This window comes from Cervus elaphus, chromosome 26 (genome assembly GCF_910594005.1).
Source record: "Cervus elaphus chromosome 26, mCerEla1.1, whole genome shotgun sequence".
Lineage (NCBI taxonomy): Eukaryota > Metazoa > Chordata > Mammalia > Artiodactyla > Cervidae > Cervus > Cervus elaphus.
In genome coordinates, this window is record NC_057840.1 from 28,558,586 (window position 1) to 28,581,832 (window position 23,247).

General features: G+C 36.2%; 1 protein-coding gene across 7 annotated transcripts in view; it reads left to right on the top strand.

Annotated features, from left to right (window-relative positions):
- Positions 1-23,247, top strand: part of UTRN (utrophin) — a 540,243-nt gene that overhangs the window by 468,501 nt on the left and 48,495 nt on the right. For all 7 annotated transcript variants that reach the window (XM_043888655.1, XM_043888654.1, XM_043888656.1 and 4 more), the window contains 5 exons: positions 4,008-4,209; positions 10,644-10,729; positions 16,552-16,709; positions 18,925-19,091; positions 20,013-20,124. In XM_043888655.1, coding sequence (XP_043744590.1) covers positions 4,008-4,209; positions 10,644-10,729; positions 16,552-16,709; positions 18,925-19,091; positions 20,013-20,124 — 725 coding nt within the window. The remainder of the gene's footprint in view (positions 1-4,007; positions 4,210-10,643; positions 10,730-16,551; positions 16,710-18,924; positions 19,092-20,012; positions 20,125-23,247) is intronic.

Here is a 23,247-nt window from a genome sequence, read left to right on the forward strand (position 1 = left end):
TTCAGACTCTCACAGTGTTATATTTGATATTTGGATATTTTCTTTATAGATTAAGATACTATAGAATGCTTTCTGTTTTGCGTAAGTTAGGAGATAGAGCCACTCGTGGGTGTACGTGTTAGGCGATGTCTGAGATCAAAGTACCAAGGGAACAGAGGACAAGTAAGCGCTCAGGTGAAAGACGATGAAAGCTGATTGTTGGAGGGGAGATGAGAACACAGATCTGTGAGCAGGAGGGAGAACTAAGGACTGGTGGACTTGGTACTTGATAGATTGCAGAGAGTGAAAAGAAAGTGTTAGGGTGTCTCGAGAGTTACAGACTAATGATCTATGGACGGTAGTAACAGCCTTGTTGTTCAGTCACTAATTCGTGTCATGTCAAACTCTTTGCAACCCCATGGACTGTAGCACGGCAGACTCCTCTGTCCTCCACTATCTCCCAGAGTTTGCTCAAATTCATGCCCATTAAGTCAGTGTTCCTATCTAACCATCTCTGGATTTCTATGTCATGAAAAGGCAAGACCTTTATTTGCGTGCATTAAGGTGGAGATTCCTGGAAGAAGATAGTATAGCTCTGATTGGGAACAAAGCAGCAGGAATGTGGATCGGATATTCAAGCAGGAGATGAGGAAGAGAATCTAGAGTCTTCCAGAGAGAAGTAATAACCACAGTAATGAAGGTGAATGAGAGCATCAGGCTTATAGAGGGAAAGGGCAGACATGAGACCTTGAGCACCTGAGATGTCTGGGGAAGAGGAGCTAGGAAAGGTGCTATGAAGGGATAAACATTTCAAGAGTTGGAGAGTCATAGAAGCCCAAGGTCGGATGCTAAAGTGTGTGTTTCTGCAGAACCGAAGAAAGGTGATCCAGTTCCATTCAACCCCCTCTGCTTCATTGTGGGTTTAAAGAAGAGCCTTAAAGTTGGTAGAAAATGATTCTTCTGTTTATTTCATTTGCTGCATGACTGAGCCGTCATTTGTCTCTCCTTGAAAAGAGAAAAGCATCATTTTCTGTGATTAAAATGTAGTCTGTCGTTAAAGGTACCTAAATGTGACATACTTCAGGGAGATGTATTCCTGGCTTAGGCACGAAGGTAAAGTGTCAGAATAAATCACTAAAAATTGAAGACATGGTAGTCTGTGGGATGTGGCAAATCACTGTCACAGCTACAAAGTGTATCACAAAGGAGACTTTTCTAGAAGAAATTCAAGGACAGCCTGATCCAGGAAATGGTCTTTTTGGAATTCGGTCTTTTGTCACTTCATGCCATGTGGGAATGTAATAGCGGTGCTGTGTTGCTGGCAGAATCAGTGTTGGAATTCAGAAAACTTAGAACATTTTGGCAGCATTTGAATACGTTTCTCTATATCTGTATGGAATTATAGTTCTATGGCTCTGTCATTTATTACGCACTTCTCTTTGTCAAGCATTCTGAAGAACAAATTTGAATTTTACTCCTGTCCTCTTCAAGGTTATAATTGAAAATAATGTACCGTGCCAAGAAATGGGGTAAAAACGACGATGAAAATTCTAGATGGTTCTTTATGTTTTTTTCTGACACCATCTAGAATGCTTACACAGGTTACTTTTGTAATAGCTGAAATTTTACTATCTGAAGGAAATGGATTCATCTTTTATCTAGATGTGTGTGTTTTATATTCTCTCTCTCTGTTGAAAGAAATGACTTCTCTGTTGATTTAGAAATCATTTTAATCTGTACAATTTTAAAGCTGTTCTTTACCACCGTAGATAGCTTAGGAAAAAAAAAATAAATCATTCTATGGTATTTAAGCAGCTAAAGTAGACACATTTCATAAATGTCTTTAAAAGTCAAAAATTACTGGTTATTCAATGGTTAAAAAAATACAAAGGAAGCTGTTTGTTTATTTTATTAAACTGTCAAAATAGGTCATATTTTTGAGGGAACAATTTTGTATTATGCAAAAAGAAAATGTTATTTACATATAAAAAAACTTTTCTGAAGCTTATTTTTTAATGTTAAAAAGTTAAGTATGAAAAAAAAAAAAGTTAAGTATGGCGATTGGGGAAGAATTTTATAACACAGTAGTTTCCCTGAGCAAACCTTAAGTTCACATGGGTTCTGTAATTTTCCAAACCTACAGGTTTATATTTAGATGTCATCTCCATACTCAATAGATGTATAGATATGTGGTGGTTTGATAATCTAACATGCTTTCCTGTTTTCGGTTAGCTACTGATTGACTCAAAGTGAATTAAAAGAAAAGATTAAAGTTCTTCTATTTGTCCAAACTCTTCCTCTTGGCCTTGGAAGGCCTCGCCTGGGCCAACATGGCCTGCCATCTGTGTGTCTGCCTCACAGTAACCATATGCCGCCCCGTGTGTGACCACACACCATCATACTGCCGTCATCATTTCTTGGAGCTGCCTAGACTTCTTTGAATTCTTTTCTTTTCTCAAGCAATTTTCTCTTCCTGGAATTCTTTCCTTGTTGTACATGGATCTCTTGTGTCTTATCTATTGTTTAAGGTCCATTTCAAATCCCACCTTCCCAGGGAGCTTTCTCTAGGCTGCTTCTCCTCCCCTGGCAGTAATAGCTCTTGTAGAAATCCATGTCTTCTCTTAGGGCATTTTCAGTTAAGTCATCAGAATGCTTATCCTCCTTCTCAGACTGGTGATTTTTGAGAGCAGGGCTCTTCTCCTTTCTGCTCTGTGCCCACTCTGCATGCTCTAGCACCAGCCATGCCCATGTAGAGTTTCCATCCATGAAGAGTAAGCCATGGAAGGAAATACATGAGAGTCATGGCTGGGGGTCCTGGCCTGTGAGCCTCTTTTATCCCTACCTAGTTACAAGTTACTTATTTGCCAAAGTGTCATGGAAAGCAAACCACTTTGGCACCAGATTTTGAGGGCCTTATAAATTAGGCTTGGGCTTCCCAGGTGGTGCTAGTGATAAAGAACCCACTTGCCAATGCAGGAGACATAAGAGACATGGGTTTGATCCCTGGGTTGGGAAGATCTCCAGGAGGAAGGCACAGCAACCCACTCCAGTATTCTTGCCTGGAGAATCCCATGGACAGAAGTGTCTGGCAGGCTACTGTCCATAGGATCACAAAGAATTGGACACAACTGAAGCGACTTAGAACATAGATAAGACTTGACTCAGTAGGCAGTGGAGAGCTATTATTTTTCTACAGAACCTATTTTAGGCACTAAATATCTTCAGTGAACTTTTTATTTAATGATGTGCATGTGGAGAAACTATTTAAGAATGATCAGGTTCACAGTGATATAAAGAATGAATGGGAGAGTGGTGAGTGGGCTGTTCTCAGGAGTTTGAAAAAGAGCAGTGTCATATTCTAGGTGTTCTACCATAAGGAATAGAGCTTCCCATGTGGTACTGTGGTGAAGAATCTGCCTGGCAATGCAGGAGATGCAAGAGACTCACGTTAGGTCTCTGGGTCAGGAAGATCTCTGTATCTGTTACGGTTAGGAAATGGCAATCCGTTCCAGTTTTCTTGCCTAGAAAATACCATGGGTAGAGAGGCCTGGTGGGCTACAGTCCATGGGGTCACAAAGAGTCAGACTTGACTGAGCGACTGAGTACACACACACACTCTCACACACACACTCACACACACACACACACACACACACACACATCCCCCATAAGGAATAGACTTAGAGATTTATGCTTTCCTACATTCAAAAGTACAAAGAGGCTGAAAAGAGGAAAACCAGAAAAATAAAGTAGGAAAAACTAATATTCTATAGAGTGAAAAATGAGGTCATATTGAGAAGTGTCAAGAATATAGATTCAAAAGTGTGAATGTAAGAGATGTGGATAAAAGAAGAGTTTAGAGATGTACAAATGGAAATGCTATTTATTTCTTTAAAAACTGGAATTAGCTAAAAAGGATAGATTCTTAAATTGAAGAATCAAGCTAAAAACTAAGACTGTAAGGACTTTGTTTCAATGTTGTTCTGTAATGTAGTGACTGTACATATTCCTTTTTCTCACCTGATTAGTGGATCTCTTAGAGTTGAATACAACAAACGAAGTTTTCGAACAGCACAAACTGAACCAAAATGATCAGCTTCTTAGTGTTCCAGATGTCATCAACTGTCTGACAACAACTTATGATGGCCTTGAACAAATGCATAAGAATCTGGTCAACGTTCCTCTCTGTGTGGATATGTGTCTCAACTGGCTACTCAATGTATATGATACGTAAGTTTGCATTTTTTCCATTAAAATATAATCATTTGATGAAATTTTTTGACAATGTAAAATATCTGAATTTTTGTAAGTGAATTTTTAAGAAAGTACTTTCAAAGTACTTTTCCCAGTGGAAATATTTACGTTAATTGTTGAGAAGGAATGACTTTCCAAAAATTGAGTTCTTAACCAACAATGGAACAAAAAAGAATGTCCATCTATGATTTTAAGATCTTGCTTCAGTTTCAGATTTGTAGTGTTTTTAGTCTCTGTGCTAGAGGAAACCTAATGAAAAAAGTCTGATTTCCTTCCTCAGTTTTTTAGAGTATTTTTTCAAAAGATGAAATTTCATATTTATTGTTTTGAGTTTAAAAATTTATTGGTTCATAATAATCCACTCTGCATTTTTTTGTATGACTACTTAAGAGCAATTTGGATGGCAGTTAAAAGGATTTAATTTCTCTTTTGGTATTGCCTTTATTTATTGCAATTGTGGTTATGTGTATATATTGTGTTTTAAATAACATATGCTTTAGGCCACTCTAATATCTGTAATTTAATTAGATACTTAATGTTACATAGAGAGCACTCCCTACTTCCAGCATGACTCATTTGCCATTAATTTGACTTTCTTGAATGTGACAATGCATTTGTGAAATAATCAATTCTAGAAAGCCCTGCTGTGGGCTGACATTTCTGAAATATTAGGAATTATTCATTCTTCTGGTAGGGGGTTAAAGTATGCAAAGATGAAATAAGAAAATTAGAACTTTTGTTTTTCTCTCAGACTCTGAAAGTTATTTTCCATTAATTAGCTATATGAAAATTTGTGCTTGTCAGTTTTTTATTTGATTTAGAGTGAAAGGAAATAGATGATAGTTCATAAATGCAAGCAGCTGATTGATTCTATATAAGAAGTAAATGATAGTTACAATAGCTTTCAGGATGATTTAATTAACATTTCATTTATTCTTTGGGTTAGAAAAATCTTTTATCTTTCATTACTTACGAATATCATAGCAAAGCCTTTTTTAATAATCAAATTGCCATTGTGTGGTTGAGAGCTCTTAAGAAACTCCCTGAAGAACAGGTAGCATGAATCTCCATTACCATGATGAACATGGGCTTTGCTCTCTCCTTGTCTAATACATTTTAATGCATTTCATTTTAACTCCAATTTTTATGCTTCCTGGATAAAACATGCCTGTTAGCATTAATTCACTGTTAAGTTGATCTTCAATTTTTTTAAACCTATAAGAGACATTTTCTGTAGTAAATTCACTAAAATAACTGATCAATTAGGTGTTTTATCTACAAAACGTTTCACTTAATTTTATGTCCCAGAAAGCTATAGTTAAGAACTTCCTTAGCTCTATGGAGTATGATAGAGGTGTGCATTTTGGTCTATATTGTAAGGAAGAACTGGGGAATATGTTAAATTGCCCTCTTTTCGGCATCATCTATGACTCTAACACACTGTATTAGTCAGCTTGGGCTGCCGTAACAAAGTATCACAGCACAGCCTAGGTAGCTTAAACAACAGAAATTTATTTCTCGCAGTCCTGGAGGCTGAAAGTCCAAACTCACAGGGCTCATTTCTTCTGAGGCCTCTTTCCTTGGCTTTTAGATGGCTTTCTTCTCCTTGTGTCCTCACATGGTTTTCCTTCTGTGTCTGTCTGTGTCCTAATGTTCTTTAAGAACTCTAGTCATAGTGGATTAGAGCCCACCCTATATGCTTCATTTTAACTTAATTGCCAGTTTTAAGGCTCTCCATATATAGTTGCATCTTGAAGTACTGGGAGTTAGGACTGAAACATATCAATTTTAGGGGAATGCAGCTCAGCCCGTAACATGTACATATGCTGTTTTCACTGGACCGCCCAAAGGGAATAGTGCCATTAATTGGGAAGGAAGCAGTGTGTGAAATGTTGTGATTCATATTCCAGGGAGTTAAATTTTGGCATATTATCATTTTCTACCGTCAAATGTGAACACATGAGAAATGCAACACAGAGATAAGTGTTTCTTATTTAGAAAGACAGTATTTTGAAATTCTCCGTTTTAAAAGAAAAGAGCTTTTAGGATTTATCCCCTTTCCATGCCAAAGAGAGTCCCTTGGACAGCAAGGAGATCAAACCAGTCAATCCTAAAGAAAATCAACTGAATATTCATTGGAAGGACTGATGCTAAAGCTGAAACTCCAATACTTTGGCCACCTGATGCGAAGAGCTGACTCATTGGGAAAGACCCTGATGCTGGGAAAGATTGAAGGCAGAAGGAGAAGGGGGCTCGACAGAGGATGAGATGGTTGATGGCATCACCGACTCAATGGGCATGAGTTTGAGCAAACTCCAGGAGACATTAAAGAGTTGGACATGACTTAGTGACTGAACAGCAACAGCATGCCAAAGAAACAGCAACAACCATGCTGGGTTAGAGCAGTGGCCATCCATTTGAGTTTTCCATTTTGAAGAGAAGCACCACTAATTCAGCTAAGGAAAAAACAGTTACTCCTCTGATGGTAGTCTCAGATGGCCAGAGTTAATTACCCAAATTTCTGTAGCAACTATGACTTATTCATTTATCTAAACAAGAGATATCAGGCTTCCCTTGTGGTTCAGCTGGTAAAGAATCCTCCTGCAATGCTGAAGACCTGGGTTCAATCCCTGGGTTGAGAAGATCCCCTGAAGAAGGGAACGGCTGCCCACTGCAGTATTCTGGCCTGAAGAATTCCATGGACTGTGTAGTTCATGGGGTCGCAAAGAGTCAGACACGACTAAGTGACTTTCACTTCACTTCAAACAAGAGTTATTAGCTGTTTTCAAGTCATTAGTTTCCTTTGAGAAACTAATAGAACTGTGATCTACTCCATCCAATGCACCAGGATATTATGGACCCCTAAGAAGTCTCTGAACCTTGGAAATGGTATCATGACCAAATTCTTCTATTCATTCAGTTAATCTGACATTCTTCTATATATTTATTTAAACTGCATTGCTTTGTGTAGCATGTTGCAACAAGACCTGGTATTTTCAGCTATTGAAATATATTCAGCCAGCTCTTGAAATAACAAATGATGCACAGACCGAAGGTCCTAGAATTCTGGAAGCAGAAGGACTTCAAGGATCTTCCATTCTGTCCTTTTTTTACTGATTGAGAAACTGAACCAATGAGATAAGACAATTTATCCACAGCTACCTATTGTATATTTTTAGTGGTAGATATGTAACTAGTATTCAGGTTTTTTGATGATCACTTGATTTTTCCTACTATACTGCCATATCTAAGAAAAATGGGACTTTATAAATTATATTGTTTACTGTTTCTTTCAGCTTTTAACATGTGCCACCTTCTAATATTCTGAATTGTCTGAAAAAAGTCTATTTTCTTCTGTTGTGGAGGATAAGAATTCAAATTTTTGGTTCTGGTTGCTTTACAACTTGGGAACCACTTAATTTTTGGCATCTCAATTTTTCAGATGAAAAGCTGAGATAAAAATATCTCCTCTGCTTCTCATATATAAGTGATTGTGAAGGGCAAATGATCTAGTATATTTAGAAAGTACCTTAGAAAATATAAAGATAAGATTGATTCCATTTATGTGTTCACAGCCTCACTCAGTCTTAATCTTCCTGGGCTAAAAAGTCTTAATTCTACAATCTTCCTTTTAAATTTAATGGAAATCAAATTTATTTAAATCAAGATTTAAAGCAGTAGTCTGGATTATTTGGTTTAAATATTTTTGTCCCTGCAGAAAATATTAATCTCATTTGATGCATTTTCCCCACTATCCAAGGTGCATATAATTTTATTTATAAGGTATAATACATATCTTTCTGGCTGAATTAATTTCAGGAGAACTTATGAAAACTAGCAGGGAACTAAATACTGAAATATAGTCACTCACTAAAAAATTTTATTGCCTCCCTATTCTCTTTCAAATTCTGTAACATATTTAATATCAAAGCCCTCTATCATCTGGCTCCATATAACCTGGGCAACATTATCAGTCATTTACCCTTGATGCACGTTCTTGCTGTACCTGATGGGTCTCGACTCTAGTGCTCACATCCCCTTCCTCTGTCCCCTCCCTTGTCTGGGCTTTTCCTATGGTAATTTGCTTTCTCCTAGTCAGGGTGGTCTAGCCATGTCATGTCTTCAATGTCTGATTTTAGACTTCTCTATCAAATGCTGTGAGGCTAATAACGACTTAGGCTAAACACCAATCATTAACGACTAGTCAGCCACAGTGATCTTGTACCTGATTATTTCCATGCGTAAGATCGGTCTTGTATTTCCTTATGATTCTCTATCTGTTTTCTTGTCTCACCTGTCCAGCTAGGCATGGGTAGGAACCGTGTCTTACGGTACACAGAACAGTGCTGGGATCTCAGTAAGCCTTCCTAAGCATTGGTGGTGCGATGAATGGGTGATTGACATTTTCAATAGTCTTCCTGATGGTGTTGCTTTGTTGTTCTGTCACCATTGACTGGAGGTCAGCCTCCAGTATGTATGAGTTTGATCTTTTTTTTTTCCCCTTAAGGGCTTACTTTGTCCTTAGCCATATTCAAGTGCTAGTCCATTTGCACGGCCTTTTGTTATTTTCTGCAAGTCTATTGTCCAGAGAATATAATATCCTGAGTTTTGGAGGGTAAAAAACAGACACGGTCTTCTTTTCATGTGATAATTAGGAAAGACCTTAAAAATATGAAGTAGAAACACTCTTCATAGCATGGCTTAGTTTAAGGCTAATTTGAAACCTGTACTTCTATAATTGTGAGAAACTGGAATGTGCATGTAAAGTTTAGATTTCTGCTTATAATGGGTTTATTTATTTTAAAATTTAAGTATTAGTTATTTCATAGGTCAGTTCTGAATGTTGTACACATACATAGCAAGGGTTCAGTATGTTTGTTGGGTATGATTTAATACAGGTTATAAACTCTAGGCTATCAGGGGACTTTTTTTTCTTTGCTGTGCCCTACAGTTTGCAGACTCTAAGTTCCCTAACCAGGGATTGAATCTGAGTCCTCGTCTGTGAAAGGACAGAGTCCTAACCACTGGACAGTCAAGGAATTTCCACAAGGGACTATTTGAAAATACATTTTACTAATTCCTAAGCATGTTTTCCTTTTTATAAATTTATTTTATACTTTATATGTCATTGTGTGAATACAGAAACTTACTTGAGTATTTATAATTTGAGAATGAAAGATATCAATTAGCATTAATAATAAAAATATCAATAAGTCAGACTTAAGTCCAGTTTGACAATAAACTATCTAAAATTAAATGAGACAAATATTTATATGTTTTTAAATGTTATGAATTACTGAATTTTATGCACTCGTATAATTATGTAAACATTTAGTTACAGGTTTTGAATGTGTTGTATTTGTGTATGGAAAACAAGAAAATTCACAACCAAAACTGAAATTGAGAACTGATCCTGCTTATGTGAAATAGTAAAGATAGCAGTCTTTATTATCTTTATTTTTTTGAGACTGTGTGTTATTTCACAGCAAGGATCATGTGTTATTAATGTTTGTAGCTTCTGCATTTTCCTTTCCACAGCCCCAAGATCCAGTGCAGTGTGACATCTGATAAAACAACTCATTTGTTCTTTAACAAAAGAATAAATACAACTTTAACGAAAGATTTTAACTTTTGTTAAAATTCTTTAACAAAAAAATAAATAAAACTCTGTGCTTTTAAACATAAAGTTATTCTTCTAGCCAAAGTATATGTGAAATTGAAATGATCTCTCATTGGCATAATATGAAGCTATTTCCTAGTGTTAATTAAATACATTTTGTGTTTAATTGTAATTTGATACTTTCCCAAATAAAGATTGCACACCTGTGTGTTTAAGATCATTGACTATTATAACTGCAGTAGTAATTTATAGAAACTGCATTGACAGAGCTAAAAAAAAATCAATGAAGACCAAGTGTTTTAAGTATTCAGCAAGTTATAAACCCTCAATATAGAGCTAATTTTCCAGTCAATTTCCTTACATCTGTTTTTAGATACATCATTATCCCTTTCTTGCTGTATTGTCACATACATATTATATATATCAGTAGCTATTTTGTATATTGCATATATAATTATTAACAAATTTTAATTCAGTGTTTATAAAAATAAAATCTTTTTAGCTTTATAATTAGCACTTTCATTTTGTTTTATTTTGTTCTTTCTAGTTCCTATGTTGTGTAAAGTGATTTTAGGCTGTATATTCTTCCAGACTAAGTCAAATATACTGTTAAAATTTGTCATGAACTTATGGTATGGGCTTCACATTAATTAATAAAGTTGAATAGAAAGTTGCATTAAGATGCAGCTTTTTTATGGTTTACCCTCAAGAAAATAGACATCCAGAAATAATTAACATACTCTATAAAGTTTTAAAGGCATCTAACACACTGAGATTCTTACAATTTCAGGGGCCGGACTGGAAAAATAAGAGTGCAGAGTCTGAAGATTGGATTGATCGCTCTCTCCAAAGGCCTGTTAGAAGAAAAATACAGATGTATGTAAGACTTTTCCTTTACCAGTACTGTTTTTAGTAATAATAATAATAACAACTTATTGGATACTTACTTTTGTGATTTGCTAGTAATAATGGTTCCCATTTTTTAAAAAACCTTGACTATACATGTACTAGGCTAGACAAAGGGTATTGGTGCGAAGTGATGTGGACTTGTGTGAAATGGAAAACTGATTTATAGGATCAAGATGTGAGGTGCCTTGATGAAGTAAGAACCAACTACAGACTATATCTCATTTAATTCTTAGAATGATTGTCCCATAATATAGGCATTGTGATGTCCATCTTCCAGCTGGAAAAAAAAAATGCTGGGGTTGGGTTAAGAATCTAGTTAAGGCTGCAGAGACAGTAATTGTGGAGCTAGAATTAGATTGTAGATTTTTCTGACTCTAAACCTACAGCCTTTTCTATTTCCATATATTTCCAATGCTTAAGAAAATTGGGATGACTACAACTGTTATAGTGAGACAAATAATTGTATTTTATAGTGTGGAAAAATTAAAAGTAGTACATTAAAAAATTTTTTTGTTTTATTTGTTTTTATTCAGCAAATAAGTCAGTGGTGACCTTTTAACCATCAGTTAATAAAGGTCAGCATCTTGGCATTTGGAAACAAACAGGCTTAGGAGCCAGGAAGACCTGCCTTCAAATCTCAGCTCTACCACTTAGTGGCTGGGTATTTCCACTGAATACCAACAGCTAAGAGGTAGTAAGAATACTCCCATTTCACATTTCAGGAAGCTGAAACTTAGCAAATCTTCAACTGAAGAGTGAAACTAATAATTCTTGCTTTGAAAATAATTACCTAAAATAGCAGTTGTTGAATAAATGGTAGTAAATACTGCTATGTCTCCAAACTCTGTATGTCTCCAAATTACTGTAAAATTTTTGATTTAATTATATCCATAAAATATGAGTTACTTGATTATGTCTTGCATAGCCTCATGTGATTCTGTATAGATACGTCTATCCATACTTTCGAGGGACAGGGAGAGGGGGATATTTCATGAATGGAAGATACCACAGACAAGAGACTATTTGACCTCAGCTTCTATAAATTTTAGTTTTGCATCTTCTCTGAACATGAATACATTTTAAAATGCATTTATTTTCTGGGACGGCTGTGAGGTGGTTTGATTTTGAATTCCAGGGCTAAATCATGATGGCTTGTTCTTACACAGTTTGGAAAGAATGCCAATGAAAAGAGACGTGGATCTGTATGAATTGAAAAGCTGATTGTAGGATCAGGAGGTGAGGTGCCTTGATGGAGTCAGAACTCAGTAAACCATGCAGAAAAAATCTTTACCCAGACTTTTGCGTGGTGGCACTTTATCTAGAATTTAAATTGTCTTCAGCATCATAATTGTCAGAAGATATCATTTTCAAAGCTAAAAATGTTGTTACTATAATGAGTGAGAAAGAAAAATGTTAATGAAATCATCAGTGTATCAGATTAGAAAAGGACTTTTTAAAATCAACTGTGATTTGCTGTTTTCATGTGTTCCTGAAAGAATTTAGGGTTTGTTGAAAAGTTACAGTTATGTCATGGGGCTTAACCTACTCTGAAAATAGTGTAAATACAACTGCAGAGTTTATCATGAATACTATTAAAATGTAATGGTGATCTATTTTTCTAGATCAATAGTTCCTCCTCCTCCTTTTATTTTTTAAGCTGATTATGAGAGTCATCTAAAGCCAAAAGAGTTACAACATGGTGGCTGTAGGTTTAGAGCAGAAACCAAATTCTATGCAATATATAAAAAAAAAATCTCTTATCTACACACATACCTTCACACATACTTCTGAAATGTATAATCTTTCAATTGAGGAGGTATTTCAGCATATGTGTAGTGATACAGTCGAACTACAGTGGACACACTTTCCACAAATATCGTTGAACTTAATACTCTGTATAATTCAACGTTAAAGTTTCAGATTGTGGCAGGGGAAGAGGAAGCCCTGCAATGAAAACCTCTGATATTTAATTTAATCCATGAAGTGTGCCGTTTAGGGGGCGTCCCAGGTGGCACTAGTCGTAAAGAACCCACTTGTCAATGCATGAGAGATAAGAGACGCGGGTTCAATCTCTGGGTCAGGAAGTCCCCTGGTGGGGAGCATGGCAATCCACTGCAGTATTCTTGCCTGGAGAATCCCATGGACAGAGGAGCCTGGTGGGCTACAGTCCATGGGGTCACAAAGAGCTGGACACAACTGAGGACACACAGCGTGCACACACATGCCATTTAGAAATTAAATAAGAAATCTTTGGGTTGAAATCTTTAAATCTTTCTTGAGAGTGTTGAGACTCAGAATATTCTCTGTTTTTTTGCTTGTTTTTTACTTTGAGGTCCTTAGTATCTCTGATTCCAGTTGTGATTTCCCCGGTGGTATCAGAACACTTTCTCATTATTATTTTCTTTGTTGGAATTAATATTCAGGACAATTTGTTCTCCACACTCAGGGGCAGAGCTGCTCTTCTGGGTGAATTGGTATCCATCTAAACATTGATTTTGCAATGGTCATGTCAGTGTGTTTACCCTGTGACACCCTCTTTCTCTTTGTGACTTCCTGGGAATGTCGCTTGATTAGGTTCTAACAGCACCATGGCCTTCCTGCTATATAGCTCAGTGGTTTCCTGGCCTCATCAGAGCACATTTACAAAGATGCTTTCAAATGGCCTTTTGCATCTCTTTTTTGCTTATTTATATTTAGATTGAGACTTTCCTATGATCCATCGCCACATCCTGACACTCCTTATTGTATCTGACTGTAACATCAAAATGTGAACTTCTATAAGACTTCAGAAATATGTCGGAATGTTAGGAAATTGTTTCTGTTTTGCGTGTAGTTTTACCTTACTAGTGGCATAGTAGTGTAGCTGTCTTCCTCTAAAGGGGAAAGGTGGGCAGGATGGATCTTGCTGAACATGTGCACTGTCTCTAGAGATTATTATTACATGTATGCATCAACTCTATTGATTTCAGAGGCCTCATCCCAGGAACAGGTTTACTCTGAGAATCATAAGAATTTTGAGTCATATGGTAGTTTTACTCCTATTTTTTTAAGGAATCTTCATACTGTTTTCCACAGTGGCTGTATCAGTTTACACTCCCAACAGTGCAAGAGTGTTCCCTTTTCTCCACACCCTCTCCAGCATTTATTGTTTATGGACTTTTTGATGATGGCCATTCTGATCAGTGTGTGATGATATCTCATTGTAGTTTTGATTTGCATTTCTCTAATGATGAGCAGTGTTGAGTATCTTTTCATGTGTGTGTTAGCCATTGTATGTATTCTTTGGAGAAATGTCTGTTTAGGTCTTTTCCCCACTTTTCGATTGGGCTGTTTGTTTTTCTGATATTGACTTTTTTGAGCTGCTTGTATATCTTGGAAAGTAATCCTTTGTCAGTTGTTTCATTTGCTATTGTTTCCTTCCATTCTGAGGGTTGTCTTTTTACCTTGTTTATGGTTTCCTTTGCTGTGCACAAGCTCTAAAGTTCTATGAGGTCCCGCTTGTTTATTTTTGTTTTTATTTCCGTTACTCTAGGAGGTGGGTCACAGAGGATCTTGTTTTGATTTATGTCATCGAGTGTTCTGTCTATGTTTTCCTCTTAACAGTTTTGTAATTTATGACCTTACATTTAGGTCTTTAATCCATTTTGAGTTTATCTTTGTGTATGGTATTAGGAAGTGTTCTAATGTCATTCTTTTATATGTAGCTGTCCAGCTACATGTTTTTCTAGGACCACTTACTAAAGAGGCTGATCCTTGCCTCCTTTGTCAAAACTAAGGTGCCGATGGGTGCATGAGTTTATCTCTGGGCTTTCTATCTTGTTCCATTGGTCTATGTATTTCTGTTTTTGTTCCAGTACCATACCGTCTTGATGACGGTCGCTTTGTAGTATAGTCTGAGGTTAGGAAGGTTGGTTGCTCCAGCTCCATTCTTTTTTCTCAGGGTTGGCCATTTGGGATCTTTTGTGTTTTCATATGAATTGTGAAATTTTTTGTTGTAGTTCTGTGAGAAGTGCCATTGGTAATTTGATAGGGATCATATTGAATCTGTAGGTTACATTTGGTAGTATAGCTGTTTCTACAGTATTGATTCTCCCAACTCAGGAGCATGAAATATCTGTCCATCTGTTTATGTTGTCTTTGATTTCTTTCATCAGTGTCTTATAGTTTTCTGTATGCAGTTCTTTTCTCTGCTTAGGTAAATTTATTTCTAAATATTTTGTTGTTTTTATTGCAATTATGAATGGGATTGATTCCTTAATTTCTCTTTCTGATTTTTCATTGTTAGCATATAAAATGCAAGTGATTTCTGTGTATTGATTTTGTATCCTACAGCTTTGCTAAATTCACTGATTCACTCTAGTAATTTTCTGATAGTATGTTTAGGGTTTTCTGTGTATTGTATCATGTCATCTGCAAACAGTGAGAGTTTCATGTTGATGTTTGGCAGAAGCCAAGACAATTCTGTACAGCAATTATCTTTTGATTAAAAATAAATTAATTAAAACATAAGAACTCTGGATAAATAATTTTGGCTAGAATGGTCTTATTTTTAACAAATGAGAAGAAACATGTAAACTCTAACCAAATCTAAGTGAACAAATGATAAAAATTAAATTTATTTTAATTGAATTTGCTTTCCCTATGTATGCTTTTAATTAAAGTCATATTTCATTATAATTACTGTGTCAATATCACTGAGCTTGGTTTGTTTGCTTGAAAATTTACTGTTGACAGTGTTAAATCTAGTCTTATTCTCTTTGAAAAGGGGGGGAGGGCAGAGGAATGATACATTTTGATCTGATACTCATTTATCAGGTGTTTGAAAATGGTTTTTAGGATCCAAAAAATATTTAGTCTCCTTTCTTCTATTTTTAGAAAACCTCATATGAAAACCCGTTAGAATCTGTACAATTTTGAATTTTTAGAACTTGAAATTTTCTTTCCAAAAAGTATTCATTTCTATAATGAAGTGGATTGTTTTTATGTGAAATTTCTCCCTACTCCAAAAGTAACTTGTTTAAGTATGTTAACCTTGTTGCTGGAAATATGTTAACAATTTTTAAACATTTTTAAATGAATAGCAAAGCCTAAGAACTATGAAAGTATGTATTTTTCTTAAGTCTTTTACCTTGGAATTAATGTAGTTTGTTGCATAAAGTGAAGTAAAACAAAAATAATTTTTATCATTGATAAGGAATGAGAGACTGGGCAAAAAAAAAAAAAAAAAAAAAACCCTAAAAAAAAAAAGACAGTTCCTTGTACTGTTTAATGTTTCTTTTGCAAAGTAGATGTGAGTCTAGAAACTTTAAAAGAAATTAAAATACATATGTTTAATAAATACTGAATTTAGAAGTGAACACAAAAAGTTGATGAACAAATCTTTTAAAATTTAAAGATTTACTGCTTCAGGTACATTCATTCCTTTGACAAGTCATAGAGAAAACTTGGTTTTAGCTCTCTCTTTTTCAGTCAGAAGGGAAACCTATTTGAAACCGTTGAATGAATCCATGTGCATACATTGGCCATTTAAAAAGGAAATTTGTATTTATTGGTCTGTTCATATTTACTCATATACTACAGTAGAGTGTTCTAGGAAACATGTACTTAACCAGTTCCTGATTACAAACATACAGAATATCAGAGTTGTCAGAGTGCAGGAGACAAGTAATGTAATGCACGTCCCCATGAGTTTTCTTTTCAGTCTGCATCGTTCATCCCACACAACCAAAGGTATATTTTACTTAAAAGATCAGTATGGGAGGTTCACCGCTTGCCTCTCTTCCTTGTAGATCTCTTTAAGGAAGTGGCGGGGCCCACGGAAATGTGTGACCAGAGACAGCTCGGCCTGTTACTGCACGATGCGATCCAGATCCCTCGGCAGCTGGGGGAGGTAGCAGCTTTCGGGGGCAGTAATATTGAGCCCAGTGTTCGCAGCTGCTTCCAACAGGTGAACGTTTTGGAAGGATCGTTGGTGTATAGAGTGTGTGGGGAGTGGTACTGAGGATGCTCTGAGAAATGAAACAGGGGTCTTGGGCTGGACCCAGGTGGTGGAAGATGCTGGGTACCATCCCAGGAAGTGTATATTTTAGTTCTTAAAGCACATTTGATTCAAGAAACAGCAACCCTTTCAAGGAGACTCACTGTCCCTCAATGGATAAAACCTCAAATCCTGACCACGCACCACTAGATTGCTATGATTAGGCCCAGCCTTTGCCCCAGCCTCACCTTGTACCACTGGTCCCCTAACTGTCTGTTGTCCAGTCATGCTGTTTTAGTTCCTTCGTTCTGGTGCTCATCTCTTTGGACATGTGCCCTCTGTTCAGAATGTTCTTTACCCTCTACCCACAAACTCTCTTCTCATTGCTAATCCTTATTCATTCTTTAGATCTTCCCTTAAATCTCACATCCTCTGAAAAACCTCTGACTCCTTCAGATGAAGCTGTGTATGCCTGCTATATTCACCTGAATCTCCTCTGCCTTCTTCACATGCTCATTAAAATTGATAATTACATACTGAATTATATAATTATCTGTTTAGTGATTTAGTGGGTTATTCTTCTTTTGTATAAACCTAAGATCCATGAGGGCTTCCCTGGTGCTTCAGTGTTAGAGAATCTACTTGCCAGTGCTGGAGACACAGGTTTGATCCCTGGATCAGCAAAGAAGGAAATGGCAACTCATTTCAGGATTCTAGCCTAGAAAAATCCATGAACAGATAAGCCTGGCGGGCTGCAGTCCATGGGATCTCAAAGTGTCAGACACAACTTAGCAAATGAACAACAACAAACCTCCATGACCAAGGGCTGTTTCTTTTTGCTGTTGTATCACTATCTACAGTGTCTTGAACATCATAGCTGCTTAATAGTTGTTTATTAAATAAATGAATGAAATTGCCCTGAGCTCCTTATAGGCAAGATTTTTTAAAAATATTAAGATGTGTTAAAATTGCATTGTTTTCTTTGAGACATATGTACAAAAGGAGAATGATATACAAAATTTTATACTGATCTAAGTTAGTGTTATTAAACAGGAAAAGCATGTTTGTTTCTTTCTGATGCTTATTGTATAGAAAAGCATTTTAGGAACGTTACTACTGATGTTATGCATATGCATAAAGTAAAAGCCTGTAGATATTTTTTCCATATCCAGTGATTTATCACTGCTGAGGAAAAAATGCTCACACCATCTCTTTAAGGAGAATTGATGTTATGGGTTATTACATTTTATAATAGCCCCATTTGTTGTTTTAGAGATAACAAAAAATACCAAATGAAAATTCTAAATATGATTCTCATATGTGCTGGTTCATAGAATGACCTTGACAACAGCAGGAGATGGATGTTGGTACAAATTAAATTTTGCACATGTGAACATTACTTAGTCTTAGGATTTAAAAAGACACCAAGACATTTCATACAATTTATCACAATACATTTGGAAATCCTGCAAAATATATTCATGGTAATGTGCTCCTGGTGTGATGTTATACCAGGACTGAAAAAGAACAGAGAAATAACAGTTTTGGGGGTCATGGATTTGTTTATGTGAAGTAAAATTTATAAAAAGACCAAAAAAGTATATACAAATGTATGATAGCGGTTTCTTCTACAGAAAAAGGAAAGTGAATGCGGTGAGGAGAGTGGCAAGTAAAAATTAGGTCTTCAACTTTATCTGTAGTGTTTTGTTTCTATCACATAAAAACAATCAAAGAATTATAAGAAAAACTGGAGAACTGTAGAAATAACAGCTTTTATTTAGCGTTCACAATGGCTTTCAAGTTTGGGAACTTATCAGTGAGTCTACTTTCTCAGTGTTTGCAGTCTTAGATGAATGAGTTTTATAGTTTTAAAGTGTCTGTGTGAAGAGCACCTAGAATTATATGAGTTTGGGTTTTTTTTTTTTTAATCTGAGTCTATTAAGATATTGAGACTTTTTTTCTTCTTCGTATATGACAATTTCTTCTTTTTCTCTTTTCCAATTCTAGAATTTTTTTTTTTCCCTGATGAACCTTAAATATTTTGTGATTTAAGTGACCTGGAAAGAGTTCTGTAATTCTCCTTTTACTTCTATACAGATTTTCAGAAGAGTTTGAAGCAGCAACAGTTGCTGCAGTTTAAATGGAGACATTTTCTTCACTTTTAATGTACTTGTTTCTTGCCCAGAATAACAACAAGCCAGAGATAAGTGTGAAAGAGTTTATAGATTGGATGCGTCTGGAGCCACAGTCCATGGTTTGGCTGCCGGTTCTACATCGCGTGGCAGCAGCTGAGACTGCAAAGCATCAGGCCAAATGCAACATCTGTAAAGAATGTCCAATTGTTGGATTCAGGTAGGGTGCTCCACTACCAGTGGTGCCAGGAGGCTTTTTTTCTGTTCCATTTGTGTCGTTTCAGTGTTTGTCCATTATTCCTTCCCACTTGTTCCCATTTGGGGGGGGGGTTGCCTCCTAAAGAAGTGGTATGCTTGATATGTACCATCTGTCTGAAAATAGCATTCCCTCGACTAGCCAGTACATGAAGCTTATTTTTTTATCGTTCTTATTTATATTGTTTGGCTCCAGAAGCAGAGATCTTTCTGAATTTATATTTACATAGGTCACAGAAGTGTCCATGTGCATAATATTTTGCATGACTCTTTATGTATATAATGACCCTGATGGAATTTGGTGATGTTCTAAGACCATTGAGATCAAACTTGGTAAACAAGAAGTAGCATTTAAATACTAACTGAGAAGTAATCAGATTACTTCATGTTACTTCTGCTGAGTTTGATATGATGGAGATTAACCCAACTTTCACACAAGGAGTCTTTGACAGGGAATTTTGAGATTCATTTTTTATTGATGGTAAAGGTGATATTTTAAATTTTGATGTGTCAAGCTAATAAACGTAACTTTTTTCTTTGTCATTTTGCATTCACATTCAACATTATAGAAAATCTTTTGACATGGATATTTGTCATCTCATTATGTTGAAACAGATGAAAACATGATTTAGAGACTTCATCTACAAAAATTTGCCTTTTCCTCCTCACTTAGGAGATGGTTTCTTTAATTTCTTTTGTGAAATTTAAGATTCTTTCTGTCCTAATTTGGAGCTAAAATACTATAAAAGCAAATTCTATACATTTCTGGCCAATATAACTTTTAGTTTCACTGTGATTCAGATGAGTGAAATTCCTTACCACAAGTGAGTGTTTTAGGCTATATAATAAGCTTGCAAAGCAAAGAATTTTCTTTTTCTCTCTCTAGGTATAGAAGCTTGAAGCATTTTAACTATGATGTTTGCCAGAGTTGCTTTTTTTCGGGTCGAACAGCAAAAGGTCACAAATTGCATTATCCAATGGTGGAATATTGTATACCTGTGAGTACTGAACCATTGTTTGCTTATTTTTTTTTTTAACATACTGCTGTTTCATTCATTAGTGTCTAAAATTATTCAGTTTTAATATTGTCTGAAAAAAAGTCCATTTCAAAATTGCTTAACCATAATTTTTTCTTGTTTTTTTTTAGGCAAATACATCTGTGTTGAAATTTTTAGCACAGAATAATTATACTCTTTTTTTAGAAAAATTAACTTATTAAATTTTATTTACATCCATGTTTTGACTTTGAACTTAACATTCTTAGTAGCTAACTCTTTTAAGAGCTCACACTGACCTACATTAAAAATGATACTGTGATGAGAAGTTGTTTTTTTTTAGACATACTTAAAATAGTTTACGTGACTAAACATTGTATTTACATTAACAAAATTTAGACAACTTGAGAAAGTAAAAACGTCATAAATCTAGCTGCTGAATAAACTACCTTGCAATATTCTTCTATATCTCTGATTTTAAGGCTTTATTTTCATATTTCTGTGATTTTGATACTGCTTTTTCACTGAACATCTTATATAATAAGTATTCCCACATGTTGTCATGCAGTATCATTTTTCCTAGTTACAGAATGTGGGAGTGAATTATTATAATTTATTTTACCATTCCGTTAGGTTTCAACCTTTAGTTTGTTTTCAATTTTCTGATATTATAAGCAACATTCATAAATATCATTGTGAAAATAACTTTCCATATATTACATAAATTACATTTCTATAGAATAAAGCACTTAGAAGTAGATGATCTGAGTCAGTGGCCAAAATACTTCATGTCAAGTTATTTTTCAGAAGAGGTTTATGCAACTTTACATTGGACTTCCCTGGTGGTTCAGGTGCTGAAGAATCTGCCTGCAGTGTGGGAGACCCACATTCAATCCCTAGGTTGGGAAGATCTCCTGGAGAAGGGCATGGCAACCCACTCCAGAATTCTTGCCTGGAGAATCCCATGGTGGAGGAGCCTGGTGGGTTCATGGGGTCACAAAGAGTCAGACACAACTGAGCAACTAATATTTTCACCACTTTGCATTGTTATAACACTTTGTTAATGCTTCACCTAGTATTGGATACTGATTCCTGTTGTTCCTTTGATCTGAAATATTTTTTTCTGACATTATCTTCTTTTTCTGTCAATAACTATTTCTCAACTTCTTTCCAAATAGTGAACCAAAATTTATTCGTAGAGCTGTACATTTTCTTTGGCTTAGGGAATTGAGTTACTTTTTGGGTCATAAATTGACAGAAAGGCAGCAATACTTAGAAAATACACACATAAATCTCACTGACATTCTTAGGTATCTGATGTCAAATAAATAAGTACCATATATGTGGAGGAAAAAAATCTCTAGAATGCTGCTGAATTATAATAGACGGAATGCAGTGCATAATAACTTTAGGAAAAAAATGCCAAGAGAATCTGTGAAGCACCATTTATTACTATGATTAGCATGCTCATTCACTCAGCAAATAAATATTGAGGACTTGCCATGTGTCAGATGCTATTTTTGGCTCTGGTAATTCTTCAGTGTACTACTAAGATAGACAAGATCACTGACTCTCTTACTCCTTTCTTTTTGGGAGGAGGAGATATGTGACAGAGAACAAGGAAACAAATAAATGAGATCATTACAGATTGCAGTAAGTGCCTCGAAAGAAATAAATGGATAATGAGGTAGAAGATTAGAGGAGGCACTTTAGATAAAGAAATCACAGACGGTCTTTTGGAGAAATTAACATTTTAGTTGAGCTTGAAGGATGAGAAAGAATTGGATGTGTAAAGAACTGGTATCAAAGGGTATTTTGGAAAGAGGAACCAGAGGTGGGGAAGAGGTTGGCATGACTGGAGCATAGAAGAAAATGGAGTGTATTATTGCACAACGGGAGTGTGGTAGGTAGCACTGGCTATTTGAAGTGCCCAGAGCAAAGTAAACACATGGGGCCCCTTGCTAAAAATTTGCTAAGACTTTCAAGATGGTAACAGCAGAGCATTAAGCCAAGCTCAGGGAGACTCTGAGCGTGCACCCCTTTGTAGCTGCACAGGTCACACCACCACAGAGCTGGCCCTAGGGTTGGGAAGGAGGTGAGACCAGCAAGGCTAGGAACAGAAAGAAACTGTGAGTTTCACGAAGAGTGAATTTCTCCCTTCACAAAAGAGACAATGAGAAAGGTAAGAGATGAGATTAAAGAGAAATGCAGCTATCAGGCTGTGCAGACCCCTGCTGATCACTACGAGGTCTCTGGATCGGGGAGAAGTATATATTGAAGGACTTGCCTGGTGGCTCAGTTGGTAAAGAATCCACTTGCAATGCAGGAGACCCCAGTTCGATTCCTGGGTCAGGAAGATTTGCTGAAGAAGGGATAGTCTACCCAACCTAGTGTTCTTGGGTTTCCTTTGTGGCTCAGATGGTAAAGAATCCACGTGCATGGAGAAGGAAATGGCAACCCACTCCAGTATTCTTGCCTGGAAAAGTCCATGGACAGAGGAGCCTGGTGGGCTGCAGTCCATGGGGTCACATGACTGAGCATGTGTGCACGAGGGTGGAGGGAGATGGTTGGTAGCAATAAAGTGGTAGAACTAAAAAAAAAAAAAAGAAGAATCCACTTGCAATGTGGGAGACCTGGGTTCGATCCCTGGGTTGGGAAGATCCCCTGGAGGAGGGCATGGCAACCCACTCCAGTATTCTTGCCTGGGGAATTCCATGAACAGCGTAGTCTGGAGGGCTACAGTCCGTAGGATCGCAAAGAGTCGGACATGACTGAAGCAGCTAAGGGCAGCACATCACAAATATTGAAATTCGCATAATTACAGTTAGAAATTTAGGAAACTGATTATAAAGGACTAATGTCAACATGGGGAAAATCATAAAGTAAATACACATTAAAATGTATAAAAGTGACTACACATTTTAAGATGTATAAAGTCATTAGACAGCATTTTGAAAAGCAGAGACATTACTTTGCCAACAAAGATCTGTACAGTCAAAGCTGTGGTTTTTCCTGTAGTCATGTATGGATGTGAGAGTTGGACCATAAAGAAGGCTGAGCATGGAAGAATAGATTCTTTTGAACTGTAGTGTTGGAGAAGACTCTTGAGAGTCCCTTGGATGGCAA